Here is a 16,514-nt window from a genome sequence, read left to right as displayed (position 1 = left end):
TTAGCGTGGTTACAGATGTAGCTGACGCTAGCTAGCTACAGTAGATTTTTGGAGGCTATAGCGTTAACGTGAATGTCATGACATAGTGAGCGTAGTGTTATACTGTATATTATACATAATCCAGATAATATTCCAGATGCAACCTAGCTAGATGTTAAGCTCCACACTGCTGTATGAGTACAATCAAATCTATCAAGCCTTGATATCATATTCCAACGTGAATTCAGCTGAGGGGTTCGCTCCAGAACGAGACTGTTGCATTCAATATTTGTACACGTTACTGTGCAGTAGTTAGTGCAGGCTAGTTAATTGTTGGAAGTAAGGTTTTTGAATTCTAAAAGGCTCACAGCATGAGCATGTGATGTTGTTTCTGACTTGGATTGATTAATCAAAATTTTCAAAATCTTTACTACTGTACTGTCCATTAATAATGACATCAGGTGACAAGCTGAAATGTCAATTCTTATAGCAAATCTAGGTAAATTTCAGACTTTAACGTAGTGTCTTGTCTGAAGTGAATACAAGTGACCTATATTTTTCAATCCTGTCTTTGAATAAAAGTTGTACATTGTGTTATACTTGAAAACCATGTCTTTGCTCCCTTATTTGTGTTCACAATTACAACAAATCTGTATGGTTTATCTGTTGGCATTAAACCGTGGTATTTCCTTGGGTGATATTCCATATTTGTCATTAAACCTAGCTGTTCACATCTGCATTTTCTACAAATTGGGCTAAATTTGCAATGATGAATCAAAGCCACGTGAGATATCACAAGTAGCCTACTTTTATTAAAAAACAAAATAAAATGCAAAGAGAGGTTTCCTTCTCTAACTATTGGTGCGTTCACAAAATATTTACACAATGAGATTTTTTTTATAAATAATCATCAATAACGTGGATAATGATGACATCTGCAGCTGCTGGACGAGAGACAGAAGAAACTGAACTGAAGATTGGAGCAGAGGACATGACTACAGAGAAACTTAACCGACCAGCACTCTGCTTCAATCAATGAATGCTTATAAATAAACCATACACATGAGAATCACCGTTAACGTTACAGCATTTAATAACATAAATATGGTGATATCTGGTGGTCTGAAATTACTCTCTCTAGCTACAGTAGGGTAACTGGCTCCTATTGTGTCTTATTATTGTAACGTTTGAATCAGCGTTTCATAACTATAATAGCCTAATGTTACTGTAGCCTGGATGACGTTAGCTAATGCTACCCAGCCTTCCATTGGCATATGCTGCCTCACAAATCAATCATTGCAGCCGGACTGGTCATTTGGTTCAGCATCAAAATGGGCTGAGAGATTGAGTAGGCTAAATAAACAATACACATGAGAATTACAGTTAACGTTACAGCATTTAATAACGTTAATTTTCGTGTACCCGATGCCAGGATATTTTGTCACTTTGTTTTCATCAAGTTCTCTGGACTTATATACACAAGCTCACAGCGTCCTAACAGGTTAACGTTATAATCTCAGGAGAGATTGAGTAGGCTAAATAAACCATACACATGAGACCATGCCCAAATGGTCTACTGCCCAGAAGCGTCAATTATTTTAACACATTCACTGCCAGCCGTTTTTTTTTTACTGTAGGTAGCTTCTGCCAACGGGTTTTTTTGAGGATTCTGGCTCATCTTTCAACAGCCGAGGATTATTTTCTGCTAAGATTTTGTGAACACAAAATATCTCAAAAGAACTAATAGAATGTGTGCTTTCTCTGACTAAAAGAGTTAGTTTGTAGCCCAGTTAAGGGCAGCCATGTGTTGGTTCTCAGACAATTGTACAACGTCCTGGGTTTCAATAGAAAATTCCACTACATCTGCATTACCCCTAAATTTATACCTTTATTCAGATACACTGAGAAACCTGTTAAAAAATACGCATAATCCATTTGTTAGAAATACTATACAAGTCTGGTACAAGGTACAAACACACTTAAACATAAGATCAGAACTATCAGGTTTTACTCCAATATGGGGAAACCGTAGATTTCCTCCAAGCAGAGGTGATCCTGGCTTTAGATCTTGGGCAGAGAGAGGGGTCATTAAAGTTATGGATATTTATAATAAAGACGGTGTGTTTTACAGTTTTGAGGATCTACAAAGAAACCATGGTATTCCTACAAAACACTTCTTCAAATACCTACAAATTAGAAACTACATTTTAACAGCATTACATCAGTCCACTAGTAAGCCTCCTCTCTCTTGTCTTGAAAATTCCATAATGGAGCATCTCCAAGGACATGGCCAGGTTTCATGTTTGTATAAACTGATGGTAGATAATTCCAGAGAATCCTCAGATGACAAAAGATTGGCTTGGTCCAATGACATCGGGGTAGAGATCTCTGAGGATGACTGGGAGACAGTTTGTCATGATGCACAAACCCAGACTATCAATACCAGATTCAAGCTGCTACAATATAAATGGATTATGCGTACATACATTACTCCATACCTGTTACATCGTTTTGACAACAATAATCCTGATTTATGTAGTAAATGTAGTCTAGAAGTCGGTACTCTATTTCATTGCCTATGGAGTTGTCTGAAAATTAAGCAATTTTGGGAGAAAGTCATACAAACTATATCTGACATTACTGTTGTTGCATTGCCGATCTGCCCACAGCTATTCATTCTGGGGTTACCCCCTCCTGGGTTAGGACTGACAGGGGCAAATAAAAAGTTACTAAACCTTTGTTCACTTCAGGCTAAACACTGTATTGCAACGTCTTGGAAGAGCACGGAGGCACCGACAGTTGAACAGTGGTTTAAAAGTCTTTCCAATGTTCTTGCCATGGAAAAATTGACTTATGCCGTCAAAGGGAAAATGCAAAACTTCCATAAAGTATGGGGACGATTTATAGAATACCTAGAAAGTTGCACACCAGGAATGTAAGTGCCTTGTAAGAAATGCTTGAATAATTTAATTTAATTGATTTTGGTTTTATTTTATAGTTGTTGGTTTGTTTTTTGTTTTGTTTTTTGTGTGTGTGGTTTGTTTTTGTTTCGTTTCTGTATTCGTGTGTATGTACATGTACATGTTGCATTTGTGTCAATACATGTTGTGAAAAAAAAAAGGAAAACCCAATAAATATATTTACAAAAAAAAAAAAAAAGAGTTAGTTTGTAGAGTTAGTAGTTATGTAGGCATTTCAATCAGGAGAGGCCAGTTGGTAGGATTAGACAAACTTTATTTAGCAATCGGCATGCATGGCAAATGCTTTGGCGCTTGACTCCATTGGCCAGTGGCGCTGCTCTTGAGGCAGAGGAGGGCACCTGCATAGGCTAGGAGATCCCCCCCCCCCGTGGGGGATCAGGAGTCAAGACTCGTTGGTGGCGGACTGGGGAGGTGGGTGGGGCAAAACAACGCTTCGGAGGCCGGCTTCAAGGGAGATGGGCTGCCGTGAGCTGCTGCTGCTATGATCGGCCAGAGAGAGAGAGGTGACGTAGAACCCTTGCTATATATATGAGGATTAACTGACGTCATGTTTGACGTCATAGCAGACGTCATGCTAGGACTTTTGACTGACCACGTTATGCTAGAACTTGACTGTCGTCAGGGGATGATCGGATTATGCGTGAGTGGCCTTCTGCTTGAACTATGGTCTGGAGACCTCACTTCAATCAGGAGAGGCCAGTTGGTAGGATTAGACAAACTTTATTTAGCAATCGGCATGCATGGCAAATGCTTTGGCGCTTGACTCCATTGGCCAGTGGCGCTGCTCTTGAGGCAGAGGAGGGCAGCTGCATAGGCTAGGTCGGAGATCCCCCAAAAGGAAGATCTGATTACCGGAGGTTAATTGAGATCTGCAGGCGCCAGTAGTTGATTGCACTTTTCCGGCCTTCAACCTTTTTTAGCGACTTACAGCTATTTTTGCGGCTGGCGCTCCCAACTCGGTCGGGCACCTCGCGATAGCGCTTCCCAGCTTGGCCTACCTGGCCGCCTTGGCGCTTCGCGATTGTACTTTTCCGGCCTTCGACCTTTTTAGCGACTTACAGCTATTTGCGGCTGGCGCTCCCAACTCGGTCGGGCCTTGGTACGTGCTTTTCCTGCCTTCGACCTTTTTAGCGACTTACAGCTATTTGCGGCTGGCGCTCCCAACTCGGTCAGGCACCTCGCGATAGCGCTTCCCAGCCTGGCCTACCTGGCCGCCTTGGCGCTTCGCGATTGTACTTTTCCGGCCTTCGACCTTTTTAGCGACTTACAGCTATTTGCAGCTGGCGCTCCCAACTCGGTCGGGCCTTCGATCTTGGTACATTAAAGTTTAGCTTGGCGCTTCCCGGCTTGGCCTACTTGGCTGCCTTGGCGCAACTACCCTGACTTTCTCCGACTCTATCCCCCCAAAAATGAGCCGGGGAATTTACTGCGCCTTACTGGGCGCCATGCTTACGGGGAGCCGCCACCAACGAGACATTTTAAAGTTCGGGACACTGTTTGTTGCCATGCTCACCGATTAAGGGAGGAGGGTTCTTTGGGCCGCCAGTATGGCCGCCTGCTCCGGGCGGATGTAGCTGGAGAATGCCGATGAGGGCCAGCGGCCCATTTGCTGGAGGGAGGCGGAGGGCACTCCTTGCTCGGCGGCCGAGGTGGCCGCTCCGATCCTGAAGGAGTGGCTGGAGTAGTCCTTCGTCGGGGGTTGCATTGCTGGAGCGTCTGCTTGAGGTGCAGGGTGAACCGGGATCTTGTCGTGTGGTGACGGGGTGCGATGAGGAGCAGGGGAGCCGAGGGGCCGGTCCGAGGCCTGAGCTTGACGTAGTGAGCCATGAACGAGAAAGGGCAGAAGGGGGCTAGTGCCTTCCTGTATGCTATTGTGTGCTGGGGCAGCGGGGCTCTCTGACTGCGGTGTCAGAGAAGAGAACGTTGTCCAGGCTACGCTCCATCATGAACGATGACTCGCACCCACTCCACGGCGTGCTAGTCGAACACAGGAGTACGTTCAGTGAGAGACTGATTCCACCTAGATGCAGTACGGAGAGGCACAGGAAATCATTCCTGCCTGTGGCCATTAGTCTATTTAATGCCTCTCTTAAAGAGCACCTCGGAGACGCTCAGTCTCCCTGAGACTGAGCCAGCCGATAGGTTAACTGTGCCTGGCTGAGCCACGTGTGGCGTATAGGGCAAGCCGACTTAATATAGTCCAGGGTGCAATAATGATAATTGACACGGAATGTATACTTACCTGACGTATTTTGTATTTTGCTACTTAGACATTCCACTTATTTTTTGCTTCTAGCGCATTTACTAGTTATTCTATGCTATGTTGTGTTTTTTCTGCTTATTGCTTAATATTGCATTTGCGTTGCATTTACTACTGTTTATTTTATTTTAAGCTATGTGTGTACTGTGAGCGAGCTACTGTAACCTGTCCCGATTTCCCCTCGGGGATCATTAAGTCATTCTGATTCTGCTTCTGAAGAAATGCCAGAGGCATTTTACTTTGAAATTCGTTAAGAACAGGAAGTGGTGTATTAAGACCGGGTAGCTTAACACGGAAAGACGTCAGCATTCCCTGGGCCGTCTGGCTTCGGTCCGAAGTTATGCAGTAACACTCATTCTAGCTGATGCTCAGACAAGCTCCGTGGGCCAGGGGTGTTAGAATGGCCCCTTGCGTGGTTATTATTATTATTGTTGTAATTATTATTATTATAATAATAATAATTATTATTATTATTATTGTGACTCCCGCTGGCCATTTGCCAGAAGCGATTTCCGCTTAGGCGTCGGAAATAGGCAGGCTGAGATGCCCGCTGGGTAGAATAGTCAGATCACAGGCCAAATAACTTGTCAGTGAGCTTCGCTTTATTTAGTCAAAGCACGAGGGACACCTACGGTACATGTGGTGTTTTCAGAGCAATGTAAGAACGTATTTCTGTTTGGTGGGGCGGGCCGTTGCGGGCAGACGGAGTATTAAAGAGATGAGAATACGTCTGATTATAGGCATTATAGGCAAAACACAAAGATCCCTAGTACAGTTTAGTAGTGCACGAGTGCTCAAGAAAGCGCACGAGGTAATCAATGACTCCACGCGTGTCCTTCATGTCTGTTTTGACTTAATGCCATCAGGAAAGCGCTTTAGACAGCCTGCCTGCGAAACAAGCAGAAGGAAGTTTGGTTTGGTTCCAGAGGCCATTCGACTGGTGAACAGCCACAGTACGAGAAGTGGTCAGTTTATCTAGACTAGGTCTGTACCTTGACCTTTTGATTTGAACCCTTGAACAAGTCTAATATGCACTTGGATTGTATTGACTGAAATTAATTTGTATTGATCTGACACCTATATTCCTTTGTGGTGTTGGATACACTGTAATCAGGGATCTTGCTTTATCAGTGTCATTTATTGTATTTATTGTCTTGTTTTTTTTTTTTTTTGGATGTGTACAGAGTACAGCTTGTTTGCAGTATTCATGCCTTAAATTGCCCTTTGCGGGACTAATAAAGTTTTTTTTTCTTTTTTTTTTTTTTTCTTTTTTCGAATTGAATTGATTTTACTGGACTGGTAGATTGCCCGTTTAAATGCTGAAGTACTGATACTTTCCTCATGGGTCCTTTCGCGTCCACGGGTGACTGGTCCTCCGGGGTATGCTCGGTGTGCTGTGGTCGTCAACCCCGTCCTTGGTAGAGCAGGTAGCTCTTGAGAGAGGCGGGCAGGGGCAGTCCGTGGATTCCGCTCAGGCGGTCCCTTCCTAGAGTCGCCCGCACGGAGCGCCTGCACAGGTCCATCAGAGGGAGGGGATCCGGATCGAGTCCGTTTATGTACCGGATTCGTATTTCGCAGTGTCCCCACACGGCGCTCACTGCGGGGTACACCTTCCTGCCCTTAAGTCCTCCGAACGCCACCCCTAGGTCATGTCCGTCCACTATGAAACCTAACGTCCCCTCGTCCATGTCCAAGACGACTAACAGCGAGTCTGGTATTATGAAGGTGTCGTCGGGCTCCAGGAAGGCGGGGTAGGTTCTGCCCGCGTGGTTCTTGCCGTCGTGGTAGAGTTTACACCGGCCCAGGTCCCAGCCCCAGGACTCGGTGTTGTTTCCCACCAGGACCGTGTAGCCCACCGAATGTATCGGCGCGTCGCCCGTGGCCACCCCGACCACGGCGTGGGACCCCCTCTGGCGCGTGGCCCAGCTGATCTCCCACACGTGCAGTCCCTGCGTGTAGCCCACCCGGCCGCGGATGGCGTCCGTGCTCTGCGCCACGGGTTGGCGGTGGAGCACCAGCTTGTTGACGTCCTTGACGAAGATGTTGAGCGAGCGGTCGTCGTTGTTCCAGGAATGCTGCACCTGGACGTCCGGGCCGGCGGGCGGCATGTCCAGCAGCCGGTCCAGCCGGGAGGGCTTGGTGTGCTCCGGGGGCGTGGCGGATGCCAGGGTATTCGTCCGGGCGGGTTGGGTGGTGGTGGGGAGCACGTCGGCTTGCTGCGCGGGCGGGGGCGGGATCGGCTGTTGAGCCGGCTGGGCTGAGGCGAGCGTGGGGGAAATGGGGGGGGGGGGGGGTTTCCAGCACCCTCAGGCGAGCCTCCACTGATCTGTTAGCATCTAGCAGGGACAGCAGGATGGCTCTTAATGGCCCGGGCAGGATCGGCTGCTGCTGGGCTGAGGCTAACGTGGGGGGAATGGGGGGGGGGGGTTTCCAGGGCCCTCAGACGAGCTTCTACAGATCTGCTATTATCTAGCAGGGACAGCAGAATGGTTCTTGACGACCCCTGTCGGCTCGGCGGAGCTACGAATGGGGCCGCTTCCGCTTCCGGGGCGGCGGCCTGGAGGTCAGTGCGACCAGGAAGTACGTGGCGTCTCGCGGCGGCCCCGCGGCCTGCATTTCCCCGGCGGCTCCCGGCTCTCGGGGCAGCTGCCTCTACTGGTCTTCGCCCGCGGCCTCTCGCACGTCCGCGCCGAGCGGCCTCTCCCTCCGGCACGCTCGCACGCGTTCTTGGGCGTCCACGGCGCGGCGCTTCGTCTTCTGTTACACGGGCCGTCGCAGTGGCGCGCCCCGTGCCACGGGAACGCGCGCTGGGCCTTCTCGTCGGGGCTATGCTGGCAGCCTGTGGTCCGGTCGCTTCGCCAACGTCTTCGTCAGACACCTCGGAAGGCAAGTACGCTCCGTGGCCGGTCCGGGACAGGGGACCGATGTCTAAGCTGCCGTCACAGTCCATGGGCTGCTCTGGCTCGGAACTCGACATGCCAGGAATGGGAATATCCACGGGTAGAGAAGGCTTGTGGGTGCTGATTCGGTCTGCGGATCTGGTGCAAAACAACGCTTCGGAGGCCGGCTTCAAGGGAGATGGGCTGCCGTGAGCTGCTGCTGCTATGATCGGCCAGAGAGAGAGGGGTGACGTAGAACCCTTGCTATATATATGAGGATTAACTGACGTCATGTTTGATGTCATAGCAGACGTCATGCTAGGACTTTTGACTGACCACGTTATGCTAGAACTTGACTGTCGTCAGGGGATGATCGGATTATGCGTGAGTGGCCTTCTGCTTGAACTATGGTCTGGAGACCTCACTAGCACTTGAATACAGCATGGTTTCAGCGTCTGAAAATTTAAGCTGAGAAAAATGCCTTTTTGTGAAATTCGATAGAACAGTCACTTTAACCATTCATTTTTGGCATCAGTAAGACGTCAGACATCTAAACAATAGTTTTGAACAGTAATTTCCTCCATAACAGCAGGAAACCCCCCTCTCCTTCAAACTCCTCCCTCCGTGTGTGTTCTCCTCCTGCCTCCCTGGCTCTGCAGCGGGCATGTCACAAGCGAGTTGCTGCTGCTGCTGTGCCTGTCTGCTGGCGGCCGCTCTTTGGGCGAGTCTGGATGGGCTCGCTCGTTTCTTGGGGTTTCGGTTGAGAGCTTTGATGAAGCTTTTGCGATTCTGGTCTTATTTATGCTGCGTGTTTCAAAGTGTGTTCCACCCGTAATCTATTATGCAAATTTGCAATCCCCCACCGCCAGCTCCCTGCGCGAAAGCGAAAGCGTTTTCGCCAATCCATTTTCATGAGAATGGCTTCCTCACGCGGCTGTTTTTGCTTGGCTTTCTCTCGTCTGGAGAGCACTGTCGCCACTTAGTGGGTCGGTAAAATAGATTATACACATTCAATACCTCCCATATTTTAATATGAGATGTAAAAGGGGTTGATCGACGTCCCACCGTCAATTTTTTTTTTTTTTTTTTAAGACGAGATATCTCGTCAACGGCAGTCAACCGTTTTTTTTAAGACGAGATATCTCGTCAACGGCAGTGAACGTGTTAATTATGTTAAACCAGCGTTTATCTTCCATAATGCATTAAATCATAATCACAATGCTATGAAGACATTAGCTGATCACCACAGAGCTGCACAGACAAGTTTATCAGATAATTTCGCCGTAAAATGTGTCCAGGTGATCAGCTCTGAAGCCCCGGCTTGTATGGTCCGCTAAAATCCGATTTCGATATAGGTGTTATTTTGATCAACAGACCTAGCATCACATTATTCAGTTTAAGGATCCTTATGTGGAAGCATTTTGAGAACCACTGTTTTGAAGTACTATTACTATAGCTGTTTTCATTCTCACATGACAATACAACAGAATAGAGTATACGATACGATACGATACGAAAACTTTATTGTCCACAGGTGGAAATTTGTCTTTGATTTCACCAAGACGTGTCTTACAAACTTGAAAAACACAAAAACAATACAAAGTGTTAAAGATGACAGTACACATATCGATACAATACAATACAGTCAACACACATTCATCCACCTTCAAGGACTTAGTACACCTTGGAATTTACAGTACGACCCAACGGATCTACAGCATGTCAATTAAGAATTGAAAATTAAAAATATAAAATATAAAATGTAAAAGACCTACTGTGCAAAAAACCGCAGCAACGCCAAAAAGGCATAAACAAAAAGCATCGCATAGTCTATCGCTTCCTAGTTTTATTTAAAGCCATAATGGCATCTGGGACAAATTACCTCTTGTAGAGGTTTTTCTTTGCCATCGGTTGTCTGTACCGCCTCCCTGAGGGTAAGAACTCAAATTCATTAAAAAGTGGGTGGGACGGATCGCTAGTGATACTCTCAGCTTTACTTGTGACTATTTCATCGTACAGACTACTCAGTTGTTTCTGTGGCTTCCCTAGGATCTTAAGAGGCCATATTCACTATTCTCTGCAGCTTGTTTCTCCATTTAACGTTCAGATTACCATACCACATGATCATGTTAAAAGATAAGATACTTTCCACTAGGCTCTTGTACACTGTTTCAAGAATGTTTTGGCTCACTCCAAAATTATTAAGCTTGGTAGCAAGTGGAGACGCTGTGAGCATTTTTTTTAAATGTGGTCGGTATTCACTCTAAAGGTCAGGCTACTGTCTATGTACGTGCCTAGATATTTAAAATCATTGACCATCTCAATTGTTTGTCCATTAATGATTATGGGCTGCCGCTGGATTGAATTTTTGTTGTTCTGTAGGATAAGCTCCTTAGTCTTAGCAACATTAATTTCTAAAGAGCTTGTAGAGCACCAGTTATGGAGGCTCATAACATGATTAAAATACATGTTCTCTCTCTCTATGTCCCCTTCCTGCAGGAGAGCAACTAACGCCATGTCATCTGCGTACTTAAATAAACGAAAGTGCCCCTGATCAATCATAAACTCATTTGTGTACGCAGAGAAGAGAGGTGGTGAAAAAATTGTGCCCTGTGGTGCGCCAGTGTTCAACACAATCTCATCTGACACACAACCATTAACCAAGACTCTTTGGGGTCGGTCAGAGAGGAAATCTCTGATCCAGTGAATGATGCCACCATTTACCCCTAGGTCGAGTAGTCTCTGCAGAAGTGTATGTATTTGCATGGTATTAAAAGCAGATGTGAAATCAATAAAAAGAACTCTAACATAATTAGTGGGGGCTTGTAGATGCTTCGCTATAGTGTTGAACAAAGTTACAGTTGCATCATCTGTACCTCTCTTACTTTTATATGCAAACTGTAGGTTGTCTAGGCATACCACACACTGCTAGTTTTGTATCAAACAAAAACATTTTTATTCGGTTCCACCATGTTTCCCACATTAACATTAACAGCTGTTTTCACTTGAATTTCCTCAACGTAGTTGCATAGCCATATAGCTAGCCATATAGCTAGTAGCTAGCTCGGGAGCTATGCTTTAGAGAGGCCAAATGCTAACGGCTAGGTAGTGCTAAGCCGCTGCAGCTGTTACACGTCATTGACAAAGACGCACTCTCTGATTGGCCGATCACGGCAGGACTGATGTTGGCAGTCACGCCATCACTCATTGGCTGCGGGTCTGCGTGGGTCTTTCAATCGCCCCAGCAATCGATTTGAATAGCCCGTTCGCTAGACCCTAGTGACTGGGAACTGAGAGAGCAGGTCACGTGGGGGCTGGGTTTACCTAGGCTAGCATCTAGGATGCTCTGCTCCGCTCGCTGCAGCCCCCTTTCACAATATGGATTGATTAGCTCAAATGGGTGTATTTTTACATCAACATCTTACGTGATCAAATCTGATCTTCAGAACCAGATCTCAAAAATTGTGTTGAAATAAGAAATGTAGCTGTAGCGTTAATACCAGACAGAGAGAGGAGAGAGAGGAGAGACAGAGGACTCCATGTTCCTGCTGTTTGCCCTACAGGCCTGACTGCACTCTAATCCTCTTCTTGACCTTTGCAGCTCTGGGTAAAAGCTGCCCTCAGGCTCAGATCTCCAATCAGCTTATGTTCCTCCACACCCACAGCCAACCATGAGGGAGCTCACCTAAACCAATCAGCTTATGTTTCTCCACACCCACAGCCAACCATTAGGGAGCTCACCTAAACCCTGACCTCAGAACAGTGGCTAAAGGCAGCTATAGCCAGCTTCCTGCTCTGTGAAAGCCCAGGTCTTATGGCTATATGTTGTCTCTGACATTGCTGCTGGCCTTCACACTTTGGGCCAAACAATCTCACTACTAACTAGAAGTGCACTCGGAGAGTGCATACCTCCACCAAGACCAATACTCCAATCTGCTGTGATATGCAAATTTTGTTGAATCGTAACCCTAACCGCGGAGGACCAAAATGCGTGACTCATTAGCCAATGGACAGTCAGGAAGGGGTCTCGCGCTACTTTTGAATGCTAAAATAAAGCTGATAGTGTACAATTTTATAAAAAATAAATAAATAAAAACTCGACTTGCAACTCGACAGTGCTGCTTAATCCAGAACCTTACTTCCTGGAACTCTTGAGAGTAGAAACTGGTCCATTGGAGTGAATGGAGATGTTGCGACTCTTCTATATACACGGCTCTGGTCCTGCCCCCCTCCCTTGACCCGATTCGGATTGGAACCGCGCCAAAATTTAAGTTTCATGAAAATCGGCCAAGTAGTTTTTCCGTAATCCTGTTAACAGATGGAGAAACAGCACCGAAAACATAACCTCCTTGGCAGAGGTCACAAGTTGTTACAAGTATAACTGTGATAAACTGCAAGCTTTTAGGAGAGAGATTCATGAGCTACTGTACTGTACAGTATTTATCTACCGTATGTAATGCTCAGGTCCAAACAGTGATTTAACACATTTAAATCGGAGTTGTTTAGTATACTTTCATATTGCCATACTTGGTAACCGTTTTGTAAAAGCAATAGATCACTTCACCGTGATATATGCTTATTATACCACACACACGACCCTTAGGTGTGGTATAATAAGCATAATATATAACACGGCCTGTCGTGATGTATTATTGCTTAATGTCAGTGTGTGGGAGAGGTAGAGAGAAGAATACAGATATGACAGTAAAGCTGTGTGTGTGTGTGTGTGTGTGTGTGTGCGTGTGCGTGTGCGTGTGCGTGTGTGTGCGTGTGCTTGTATTTGATTGACTGGGTGCATGTGTGTGTTTGCACCCTTGCTTGAGTGAGACTGTGTTCCTCCATGCACAGTACCTGAGGGCAGCAGGCAGTCCAAAGGCACCAGCTCTCCATCCATGACCGGCGTCCACAGAAAGCCCTCTTCAATGGGCCGACTCACCTGGAACAGAGGAGGGATACTGTCACTATCCTGCTTGCTTTTTAGCTTTTTCTTTTTTTCCCTGTGTGCATTGTGTTAGATACAACTGGCCAAGTTATCAGTTAGTTTATGGGCTAGAAATGCTGCCAAGTTACAGAGACTAGGCACCATTTTCTCCTTCATTTGGAGGAGAAAGTTCTCCTGAAATGAAGATTGATTGACAGCTGCCATGTCGTGATATGATTGGTTGAAATGGGGTAGAAATTTGATAGTACTAGGTGACGTCAGCAAACTGTAGATTACGGTTATGAATGAAATCTTGAAAAATGAACTTTTGATGTGGAAAAACTAAAGAAATTTGATTTTTGTGATTTTTTTTGGCATACATTAATAAATTGGTGCACTGAATACCCAGGTATTTGAACTAAAATAAAATAAAAAGTCATTTTTGGGTTCAGCTTGACTTTAAAGGATGGCTTTACCGATAATCAACCCACTTTGTATCATTAATAATCTTGGTAATATAAGCATGTGCGCAGTGATTACCTTCTCTCTCTGTTTTCCTCACAGAGATCTCCTCATTTCCTCCTCTGACAAAGTGCTCCATTATGACGCATTCTTTATATATCATGTTATTACAGGTTGACATTTTTACTTTCAGTGTGTACTTAAGGAATTTCAAATGTAGCTTCTCTAGAATACCCGTCTTCTCAAACCCCCATACTTCACAGGCATACAGCATAACTGGCGTCACAAGCCTATCAAAAAGTTCCAATATAATATCTATTGACTATTGGTAAATCAAATTTCCTACATTTACATAATAAAGCAAGCATAGCTCTAGACGCCCGTTTATAGAGTTCCCCAATAGCGATTTTAAATTAACAATTGAAGTTAAAAACAATACCCATGTATCTAAAACTCCATGAGGAAAACACAGAGAGAAGGTAAACACTGCCCATGTGCTTCTATTACCGAGATTATATATGATACAAAGTGGTTGATTATCGGTGTCCTTTAAAGAGAAGAAGGAAAACATGGGCTGCCTTGCTGCCCAGTGCCCATCCTCACCGTTCAGCTTTACAACCCAGCCAACTCACACTGAGTAAAACGTGAGGGAGAGGAGAGGAGAAAGCTGTGTCTAGATGCTTTTCACACGACTAAACAAACCTCCGGTGAACTTTTGACCTGCACTAAACTGGGCTATGTTAATTATGCCAATGGGTTGAACTTTAACTCCCCTAAATGGAATTTTATCAGCATTACTGTGAACATACCTTGACCCTAAAAATGTTGAGCAGTGTTATAATAGCAGCCACTTTCATAACTTAACTGAGTGGATGGTAATTTGTGACTATTAAATAGTCACGCTTGTTTTGGTGACTGGGCGATATGGCAAAAATATCATAATCACGATTTGTATCAGGCAGGATCCCGATCCTGGTTAAGACTATTTTGTTTTAGTTAAGACTATTTTGCAAGTTATTGAACAGTACAACTAGGGCTAAGCGATATGGACCAAAAATGATATATCTGTACTTTTCGGCTGAATGGTGATTACATATCTTGGTATTTTGTACAAAGTGGGATAAATGTTCAGTTGTAAGTCAAAGCCACATGTGTGGGATCTCGCAAGCACTTTTATTAAAACACGACTGATCAAAATGAAATGCAAAGACAGGGTTTTCTTCCCTGATTATTGGCTTTCGCAAAATAGCTTTTTGATTAAAAAAAAATCATTAGTAATGTGGATATAATTAGTCTCTTTACTGTACAACACTTGTGCCATATTATCACAATATTACGATATCCAAAATCTAAGACGATATCTAGTCTTATAACATGTATCACAATATTGATATAATATTGCTATATTGCCCAGCCCTACTACTTGTTATTCAAGCTGGTTAATGTTCATCACAGATGTTCAGATGTAGGTCAGGCTTATTGATTGCCCCATTAATTTTTACAGTGATTCTGGTGCTATAATGTTACAGTAACATTTGCATGAATCACACAGAAATATGTGTGTGAGTGTGTGAATTGAATAGAACAGAACAGAACAGAACAGAACAGAGCAGAACAGAATAGAATAGAATAGAATAGAATAGAATAGTGTTCCATTCATTTTTACCCTGAATATCCCCATATGATTTTATAGGCATATTTACTTGCATGGGTCTCTGTTGCAATATCAACTAATTTATTTTTATTTATTTTTGAAAACATGGATCCAAAAGTCAGTCCATCTAATAAACCAGATGATATCTTTGCACTCTTTGTCAAGCATCTCAAGAAATAATGTCCTCATTTAACCCATTCGTTTTAGACATAAACAACCTAACAGTCAGTTCTTTGAATTATAGTAGGCTAGTCTGTGTGGAATGGGACCAAGGCCAAGGGACATTACATTACATTTCTTACAATATCAAAGCCTTCAACCGCAGACTGAAACTTGTTCAATTATTTACAAGCTTTCAATATTTATTTAAAGCAACAATTCACATGCAATCGATTAGGCAATCAATGTTTATTTGCCTCCAGGTTTTATCAGGCTCACTCAAATTATGTGCAGAGAAGGTTGGAGACTGAGAGAGAGGGAGAGGCTCGACTGAATATATACACAGGTCACTGTAAATACATGCTCCTCATGTGTGTTGCCTGATTAAACAAGCACATTATAGTCTACAATCACAGGCTCTTTAAAGCCAACTTGGGTATCATTATTACCTTAAGACTTTAAAAGAGCCTGTGATTACTGTTAACCGACTCTTTTAACAGTCGGTTAAAACACTTAGACTAGTTCCTATTCCTTTGAAGTGTAATTAACGTTAACCAGGGGCCATGTTTCTAACACCAGAACCACTTCAATACAATGCCTCAGGAGGTGAGTGGAGTCCTGCAATAACCATGCAACAGCTTCTCTCCGTTTATCACATGTAAACATTATGATGACCAAGAAGGAAAGCGAGATGCACCTGTTTGTGACAGAGGCAGACTGTCACTCATAAACCAAAAAAACGAGACACAGGCAGAAACTATATGTCACTATTCATAACCCGATTTCACACCTTCACGTTGTCATACTCGTTCTTGGTAAATATTCAAGAAAACCCACCGTGAAACATCAGTGATCCAGCGTCGGTCTCAGTTCCTGGTTACTTTTGTAAACAAACAACGAGCTCGCTTGGTCCGCGCACAAAGAGAGTTCCCCATAGGGATGGAAGAGGTGGATATGTTATGGGGACATCTAGAGGCCAAAGGTGGAACAAAAGCTTTTGAGAGTGGTTTGAAAATTTCCAAATTGGTGAAACTAGTGTCCTCTAGTAAGAGAGTGGCGTCAGCGGAGGACCAAAATGCAAGAATCATTAGCCAATGAACAGCCAGGAATGGGTCTCGCGCTACTTTTGCATGCTAAAATAAAGCTGATAATGTACAATTTGATTCATTTCAAGGGATGAAAAACCCTTTCAAAGTACAACACTGTCTATTTTGATGCA

The 16,514-nt window shown here is 44.5% G+C and overlaps 1 protein-coding gene and 1 pseudogene across 2 annotated transcripts in view; both read right to left on the bottom strand.

Moving 5' to 3' along the window:
• LOC310800462 (thiamine pyrophosphokinase 1-like) overlaps positions 1 to 16,159 on the bottom strand; it is a gene marked incomplete at its 3' end in the record, with an annotated part of 152,684 nt that extends 136,525 nt beyond the window's left edge. Inside the window, exons 1-2 of the mRNA XM_083663061.1 lie at positions 16,133 to 16,159; positions 12,951 to 13,035 (exon numbers count right to left, since the gene is read on the bottom strand). Coding sequence (XP_083519187.1) covers positions 12,951 to 12,993 — 43 coding nt within the window. The 5' untranslated portion in view covers positions 12,994 to 13,035; positions 16,133 to 16,159. The remainder of the gene's footprint in view (positions 1 to 12,950; positions 13,036 to 16,132) is intronic.
• On the bottom strand, positions 6,624 to 8,197 carry LOC310791318 (SPRY domain-containing SOCS box protein 1 pseudogene; annotated as a pseudogene). The gene is made up of 2 exons: positions 8,143 to 8,197; positions 6,624 to 7,432 (listed from the first exon to the last, which is right to left on the bottom strand). The product of its transcript is annotated as an SPRY domain-containing SOCS box protein 1 pseudogene (transcript).
• Positions 16,160 to 16,514: the final 355 nt, after the last annotated feature.

The sequence above is a fragment of the Poromitra crassiceps genome, assembly GCF_964638095.1.
Source record: "Poromitra crassiceps genome assembly, chromosome: 2".
Lineage (NCBI taxonomy): Eukaryota > Metazoa > Chordata > Actinopteri > Beryciformes > Melamphaidae > Poromitra > Poromitra crassiceps.
Note: the sequence above shows the minus strand (reverse complement) of the source record. Positions and strands in the feature narration are given on the sequence as shown.